Source organism: Erithacus rubecula (assembly GCF_903797595.1).
Source record: "Erithacus rubecula genome assembly, chromosome: 8".
NCBI classification, from domain to species: domain Eukaryota; kingdom Metazoa; phylum Chordata; class Aves; order Passeriformes; family Muscicapidae; genus Erithacus; species Erithacus rubecula.
This window is the reverse complement of record NC_136659.1, coordinates 22,140,225-22,148,617: the sequence shown is the minus strand read 5'-3', so window position 1 is coordinate 22,148,617 and position 8,393 is coordinate 22,140,225. Positions and strand designations below refer to the sequence as shown.

At 59.1% G+C, this 8,393-nt stretch overlaps 1 protein-coding gene across 1 annotated transcript; it reads right to left on the bottom strand.

The window, feature by feature from the left end:
• Positions 1-1,491: 1,491 nt before the first annotated feature.
• On the bottom strand, positions 1,492-5,945 carry CRYBA2 (crystallin beta A2; the record flags this gene model as incomplete). Its single annotated transcript, XM_079311680.1, has 5 exons — positions 4,446-5,945; positions 3,694-3,867; positions 3,142-3,283; positions 1,954-2,096; positions 1,492-1,639 (listed from the first exon to the last, which is right to left on the bottom strand). The coding sequence occupies exons 2-5, from the start codon at positions 3,852-3,854 to the stop codon at positions 1,492-1,494; spliced, it is 594 nt and encodes a 197-aa protein (XP_079167806.1). The 5' UTR covers positions 3,855-3,867; positions 4,446-5,945.
• Between the last annotated feature and the right edge of the window lie 2,448 nt (positions 5,946-8,393).

Sequence of the window (8,393 nt, the reverse complement as noted above, 5' to 3'; positions counted from 1 at the left end):
CGGCGTTGTGGAGCGGAGCCGAGCTGACGTGGCCCTGGGCTGGCTGCACCTGGCCAGGTGTGCCGGAATGTGTTTGTGCTGGGGGAGAGGCCGTGGTGGGGTGGGGCCAGTGGGGACACAGAGGAGACAGGGGAGGGCTGGAGGACACCCTGGAGCCGGGATGCCACGAGGGATGGGGATACACAGGTGGAGGTCTTCTGCACAGCAATACTGGGGCTGGAGGGGAGAGGGGCATACAGGGATACTCTGTGTGCTCAGTCGTGTGCAGCACACACACACCAGGGCTGACACCTTGTCAGCACATGCTGACTCACACACCAGGGCTGAGGTCTCTGCTCACTGCTGGGTGAGGGGTGTGCACAGACTGACCCCCAACCTTCTGGGACACTCCCTGTCTCAGGGCCAAGCATGCTTTTAACAGGGTGAGCATAGGGAACCCAGATATCTGAGGCACTCAGAACTTTTCCACCCTTCATCCATGTCCTGGGTGTGGGGAGCGCCTCGGGATTGAAAGCCTGTGCCCCAGGAGGGCTTTGGAGTGCCAGAGGAGGATAGAAGACAAGGAGGAGGAGAGGAGGAGGAAGCAATGTCCTGGGCGCAGAGAGCACCTCGGGATGGGTAGCCTGCACCCCAGGAGGGTTCAGGGTGCTGGAACCAGATGAAAGAATAGGAGGAGGCTGGGAAAGGGTGCTGGAGCAGGAGGAGGCTGGGTGGGGCTGCCAGTGTCCCGGAGCCGGATACTGGCACGGATATGCTGGCGTGGCAAGGCTGGGGGAGGACACACACACCTGTGAGCATCAAGCCAAACCCCCTAACACCTGTGGAACACTATCCTCAGACCTCTTCCCCCCGAGCTCTTCAAAACCCACCTCCCCACCAGTCCCTCTGTGCCAGTAGCCCCAAACCCAACACAACTGTGGCTGCACATTTGTTGTCAGTGTCCCATCCTGCCCCAAATTACCCCTATGTTCTCCCTCCTTTCCAGGCCCTCAGGAGGCAGGGACCACTCTCCCTCTTCCCGAGGGGTGTAGAGGAAGGAGACCTTGAGTTCACAGACTTTGTAGCAATCAATTTTCTTGGTGTTGATCCTGGCAGGAGAACCCAGGGCACAACCCTGCTGTATTCCTCTTCACAAGTCACAACCCTCTTGGATGCCCCCTCCCACCTGCATCCCTTTCTTTGCTCAGTAAGTTTCCATTTTCCCAGCCAGAGCACCACAGCAGTGGAAATGTGCACGGACAAGAGGTGGGATGCAGAGAGCTCAGCCCAGGGTGGAGCTGGCCATGAGCCCAAAACTGCCTGGAGAAGGGGAAACCTCACCTTCCACCCCACAGAGAATCCTCCCAGCATGGCAGCCCCCCGAGGAGCAGAGCAGAGGCAGGAGCACTCTTAATTTTTTTTTTTTTTTTGACAAATGCCTTTATTTGCTACCGGATAGAGGTCTATTGCACAGCAGCCTGGAGGCTGCAGGGCACACAGCCCTGCCCCTGTTCAGTGCTGGACGCGGCGGATGGATTGGATCTGGTTGGTGTGGGCCTGGCTGCTGTATTCATTGTACTTCTTGAACTCGCCGTTCTGCCTGTCCCGCTCCAGCACGTACTGGTAGCCCCTGTATCCTGGGTACTGGTATGCCACCCACCTGCAGGCAGACTCTTGGCTCAGAGCCTCAAGCCAAATCTTCCCATCCCATCCCATCCCATCCCATCCCATCCCATCCCATCCCATCCCATCCTATCCCATCCCATCCATCCCATCCCATCCCTCTGCCTGCCCTAGGAGGAGAGGGACAGAAAAATACCCAATGGCTTGCATTTTCAAGGAAGAGATAGGAGGAAGGCATCCCTTTTTTGAGGGAGTTCCCCTTCCACATCCAGGGGTTTATGCAGGAGGGAGGTGCTTGCTGAACCTCTGTTCTTGGCACCCCTCAATCCCCACCCCACCGGCCGCACTCACGCTCCAGCGTTCACTTTGATGGATGCCACCTCCTTGTTGCCCCAGCCCATGGCCTGCAGCGAGGGATAGTCGTCACTCAGCTCAAACTTGTGACCCTGGAAGTTCTCAGCCTCGTAGAGGATGACTTTGCTGTCATTGTGGTTCTGTGGAGAGAGAGAGGTGGAGGTCAGCAGGAATGGGTTGGCTTGCCCAGGCATAGGGGATGTGGCATCAGTGGGACACACACCAAGGCACTTTGAGAGGCCTGGAATTGTGACCAACTTTGCTTCAATGTGTGGTGATGTCCTTCAACCTGGCACCCCCTCACTGGGACACCCCAGAACTGCCCTGAGGATGCTGCTGTCATGTCCCTGTGGTTCCAATGCATAGTTGTCAGTGAGAGTTAGTGGCTACAACCTCTGGACCCACACTGACTTCTACTCTCAGCACCATCACACTCCCCAAGATTGCAGGAGGGTTCAGGGCAAGGCAGGATGCTGAGAGAGGTTCTCTCAGCTCTGTGGGGCCTTTCTGGGCTCTGGACACAGAGGGGTTAATGCTGGGACACTGAGTGATGCAGCACTGTCCCCCGTGCCCAGCCCCCACATGCATCTATCTGCACCGAGGAGCAGTCCTGCCAGTAAGGAGTGATCTTATCGCATCCCCTTTATTAAAGCCTGAACATATCTGCCTGGTGATTATTAAAAGTTGGGGGGGGACCCCCCGCTCGGAGGCGCAGACGTGCCGCTGCTGCGAGCAGCAGTGTCTCTGCAGATGGAGCGATAGAGCTGCGTCTGCTGGGCACGCTCAGGTGCCCGGGCTGGGAGGGGGGCAGACCCTGCACCCCCGGCATCCCTGCGCTCCTGCCAGCTCCTCTCTGCTCATCCCAGCCCTGGGAATCGGGGCTGGGGGGCAAGGCCTTGGGACCCCAGTCTGGGAGGTGGCTCTCCAAAGCAGAAAGCAGAAGGAGCTGGAATTGGGGTTCAGGCTAGATTTTAGACCTAAAATGTATCCCAGGACCTTTGCAGGGAGGTGGGAGCTGGTGGGTGCAGCTACTCTCCACACGTACCTCTGTGTATACCTCACCCCTCCATCCCATGCCCCATGTAATTCATCCTTCAGTCTGTCCCTCCTTGCCTCCGTGCTGGGCTGGCTGGAGGAGGCTCTGCCTGCCCTGAGCCCTCCCTCTGTGGTGTCCCAGTAACTCACTGCGCATTTGACAGGCCGGAAGGAGAGGAGGTGCTCGGTCCGGTAGCCACTGTTCCCGCTCCAGGCCTCCCACCGGGGATAGTCACCCTTCTCCAGGATAAACTGCTGTCCCTGGTACTCAGGGTATTCGAAGCCTACCCAGCTGGAGGGAAGAGGAGGAAAACCCTCAGGGATGTGTGACACAGTCCCCAGGATCAGTCAGGGGTCAGCTTCTCCTTCCTGGGCAGGGGACAGAGACATCCTGGCAGCTTGTGGGTCTGTCATAGATTGGGATCCTTGCTAGCAGCAAATATTCCTTTTGAAAGTGGGATCTCTCTCCCTAGAGCCACATCATTGCCTCCAGCCTGCGCCTTGGCTTGGTAAGGTCTCCCTGACTAGCTGATGGGAAAACACAAAGAGCACAAGCCAGGAGGTCACAACATGAGGCTGTGTCATAGTTGAGGAAGAATTTGGGTGTTTTGGCTCCCTAGCAGCTCCCAACAGTTCCCTGGGAGCAGCGGGTTTGCTGGAATGGGGTGTGCCAAGGGGCCGCGGGGCTGGCGGGGCACTTACGGGCCAGACTCCACCTTGATGGAGCGGATCTTGCGGAAGCCACGCTCCATGATGCTGGGGCACTCCATGAGGAACTCGCAGCGCTTGCCCTGGAAGTTCTCCTCCTCCCACACCGTGATCTTGTACTGCCCCAGGGTGTCCATGGCTTCACTGCTGGTCATACGCGTCGCTCGGCTGCTGGCAGAGCCCCACGCATCACCCCAGGGCAGGTGCCCGCTATCAGCCCCAGCCACCCTGCTGCCTGCTGCTGAGCCCGGGGTGCTGCTGGTGCTGCCCTCACACAGCCCATGCCACGGGCCCCTTGCCCTCCCAGGCTGGCATGGGGGCATTTCCCATCCCCTTTCCTTCAGTGCTGGGGGATCTCTGCCTGGTGAACCCCAAGTTCCAGGGGGAATTTGTAATGCCCCATCTCTCCATGTGATGTACCCAGGACTGCCTCAGCTTTTCTTCTCCCAGGCTTCCTGCGATGGCTCCACGAGTTGTCTGGGTGCAGTGGCACTGTACCCACTGCTGGGAGGTGGCGATGACCCCAGCTCAGATGCTCAAGTGTAGCCCTGGGGTAGAGCAGCCCGGCTCTTCCATCCCTCCTGGCGGGGTCCCTCCTGCCCGCACAGGGCACCCCCCTGTGCCACACAGCACTCCGCCACTCGCCTTCCCGGGGCGAGCGTTGGGTGGGGGGCTTGGTGTGGGTTGAAGGGAGCGGGGCAGCGCCTGTGCAGTGGGGTCTTGGGGGCTCACAGCCTGGTACTTACTTGGTCGGAGGGCAGGGCACAGAGGCGAAGGTGGCGGTGCCGGCGCCGGCTTTTCCCCTCGCCCTTTATAGGCGGGCGCTGAAGTGCCGATGGTGCAGGCGGTCAGGGCGCTGTGTCAGCAGGCAGGGGATGGGGGGGACGGGCTGCTCACCCACCCCAGACTCCGGCTGTCCATTCCACTTAGGCAGTGTGGCGAGAGCGGCCCCCCCGCGCCCGGCCGGGCTGACAATGAAAGTGCTGGGCTGTGTTTGCGCAGGGGCTCAGGGCACAATGGGCAAAGGGCCTGACGCGCCGCTTTCCTTTCTGCCCCCGGACAATGTCCCCGCTTGGCCCAGGGATTAGGGACACAGCCTTTCCCAGGGCACCCGCAGCCTTTGCCAGGGTTGAGGCTTGTGGGAAGGAGGTGCCAGGGTGAAGTGGGGATTTGCCATCTGGGAGCTGAGGGGCACTGGTGTCCTCACGCTGGAACACAGGGCTTTTCTGGGGCTGCTTCTGCCCCTACACGTGGGACTCTGCCACTATGGGTTCCTTTTCCAGCCAGGCCCTGCAGGGGTTCCTGTGTTGGCTGCAGACTGGGCACTAAAGGACTCCAGTTACATGCTTGTAATGCCCTGAGCATTTCCTCTGACTTATCAAAGAGCTCTCTGTGCTCCCACTTATCTCCCACTTGGGCAAGGGACAGTATGTACAGCAGGAAGGGGACCAGCTTTGGGACAGAGCTGTCCCCTTCACCTGGATAGGAGTGCCATCCCTGCCTGGAACAGCACCGTGCCATCCAGTGTCTCCTACCAGAACCTGAGATGGATGAGGCCAACACAGGCTGGGGGAAAGGAGGAAGAGTGCCCTGTTGAGCTGTGAAATCCTGGGTGTCTAGGCAGCTGTGTTTCTTGCAACATCCCTGTGTAGTCTGTGGGGAGACTGGGCACATCCCTTCAGCTGGGCAGGTGCCACGCTGGCCACTGGGCAAAGGCTGGACCATAGCACCTCAAACCTTCCCAGGAAAACTCCAGCCTTCTGGGGCTCCTGGGCATGGGGTCAACACTACAAGAGACCCGGGCATTGTTGGTTATGGAGAATGCAGTGTGGGCAGCTGGGGGTGGTGTTAGTACACCTGGCATCAAAAAGAACCGGGGACTGAGGGGTGGCAGCAAGGACGGGCTGGGGCAGGACTCGGGGGTCCTCTTCGTGTCCTTCCCACTGCTCGACAGCTCCGAGGCTCGGTGCGAGTCCGCGCCGATGCCTGCGGGTCCCAGCAGAGGGTGCAGCCTGGCAGCGATTGGAGCAGCCTCCAGCTCAGGGATATTAGTGGCCCTTGGCCGGGAACAGGCGCTGGGGAAGCGACCCTCAGCTTGAGTTGCCTAAGTGCTCCTAGCAGGGAGGGGGAGACCCTCTTGGAGCTGTCTGAGGAAGCAGAAGGTGGAGGGAAGGATAGGGATGCTCCCTGGAGAAGAAAGAGCACCCCGGTGCAGCCTGATGGCATGAGGACATCTCTTAAAATGCTGGGAGACAGATCTGGGCAGCATTTAGGGAAGACATCCCCTAGGCAAAGGTGAGGCAAGATGCAGAGCTAGTGCACTGCAGGGTCTCCCCACGGTGCTGCCCCCCCTCACCTGGGCTGTGTGAACAGAGGTGTGGGGCTCTGGTTAGTTTGGGGTGCTTGAGACATGAGAGCAGTTGGGGATTCTGAGGTGCAGGGCACTGTGGGGTGTATTACAGTGTATGTGAGGCACTACACAATACAGAGGATGCTGATATAGGATGTGCATGTGGAGTGTGTGGGGCACTGTATGGTGTGCTGCAGGATCTATGTGCCGTGAGAAGCATGCAAGCTATTCAGCCATCCCCCTGCAACATTTTGGATAAAAGGACTGGATGGTGAACGGTGCAGGGGAGAAACCCAGATGCAGACTGTACTGGGTTTCAGACAGTACTCACTGGGATCTGCCTCACCTCCTGCTTGATACACTCAGGACAGCCACAAGGGAGCCGCAGCCACAGTGGATCAGTGGGGTCACTCACGAGGAGCCCTCCCCTGCTGCATCCCAGGATGCTGATGCAGCCTGTCCTCCCTGGGCCATCTCCAGGTAGTCTCTGTCACCAGCCAGCATTCCCCTGGCTAGGCCACCTGCAAGCCCCCAGCCACACCTGCCCAGCAGGGAACAGGGGCAGAGGGAGGCTGGTGCGGGGGCAGGCAGTGCCTCTGCTCAAGGGCAGATGTGAATACTGGCTGTGGGAGCTGGTTAGCGCTCGCCCAGGGCCTCCTGCATAGGCTAATTTAATAAGGGCCCCTCGTAGCTCCCGGCTCAGCTTGTTCCCTGCACTAGCAAAACAGATCATGTTTCTCAGTGCCACTGGGCACAGCGCGGCATCCGGCTGTGGTGGGAGCACAAGGTCACCCAAGTGTTCCCTGCTGAGCCCAGACCATGCCAACCATGGGACTGTACCCTGTGCCTTGTGCAAGAACTGGTCCCAGGTCAGTGCACAGATGGGGGAGCCCAGCAGGCTCAAAGGCAGCCACAAGAGAGGTGAGGCAGGTGCTGCCAAGAAATCCTGATGTTGATGCTGTGTCTGTGGCAATACACAATTTTACCCATGGATGTTATGAATATCTGGACCATGGATGTTATTAATATCTGGGCTAGCTGACCAAGGCAGCACAGCTGTGTGCTGTCCACCTGGCTGACACCAGGGGATGAGCCCTGGTCACACCCTGCAAGGTGCTCTCTCCTTCTCTCAGCCCTGCTGGGGGCTGGCTGGCCACCCCAGGGGGCTGGAGGTCTGGGGGCTGGGCTGAACAGGAGCAGATGGAGCGGGTGCCGGCCCTGTTTGTCTTTCTCCCAGTTGCCTGGTGCTCTGTTTGTTCTGGGGATGGCTTCCTGCTGTCAGGGCCATAACAGGTGGCTTTTATTTGCAGGGTCTGGCTGATTAGATCAGGGGTGGTATGTCATTGCCCCCACACAGCTCCACTGCTCCTTTTTTCCTCCCGTTTCTCCCCCAGCCTCATTTCTGCAGGAAATCATCCTCCTTAACAAGGATGCAAACGCCCTCCTTCCCTCTCCAGTCACCTGTGCTGCAGGACTGTTCTGAGCACACCAGGATTGGTTAATCTCAGCCAAAACCCCAACCTGCTGGATCCCTAGATCCCAGAGCCAAGAGGGTTGCTGGGATGATCCCCAGTTCCACTTGTCCCCTCCAGGAGCTTTGCTGGCCACATGAGCCATATGTGTACAGCACACACCTGCCACAGAAGCCTCCTCACAGAGGCGCTGCCTTGCACAGGGAGCCCTGGCACATGCCAGCTGCCCCACATGCACGTGTCCCCTGTGCACCCAGCCCTCCCATCCCTGCAGCCATAAACTCCTGGGATCACAAAGAGCCTGGCAGATGTTGCTGGGATTAGCTCCCACGCAGGCGCACACGCACACCGTGGGCTGCCAGCTGTTCCATGCTGACAGAGGTCCCAGGCACTCGGATTCCCTTAAGGCCGGGCTTGCTGCATAGCAGATGCAGCTCCTGCTGCTCCCAGGGCAGGATGAGGGTGAGTGGGAGAGGAGCCTACTGGGGACCAAGGTGTTGACTGGTCTCAGGGTACTGTCACCAATAGCCAGGGAAGTGCAGGGATGCAGTGGAGGTCACAGCAAGTGGGACACAATGCAAGAGGTACCAACATGTTCTCACTCACAGCTGTGTCTAGCAAACAGCTGGCTGAGATGGTCCTCAGCAGCCCTCATCCTTTCATCCGATTTCCATAAGCAGCTCATTCAGCCACCAGTACCCCAGTGGAACCTGCTCTCCTCACCTGCTGCCTCTACTGGCACTGTGGCCACCCCAGACACTCTGCTCACGCCCTCCTTGTGGGACTGTGGCTGCCCGCTCTGCCCTGTGGTACCCACAGCTCTGGAGATGCATCTGCAACAACCCACCAAGACAAGGACACTGCCAGCGACA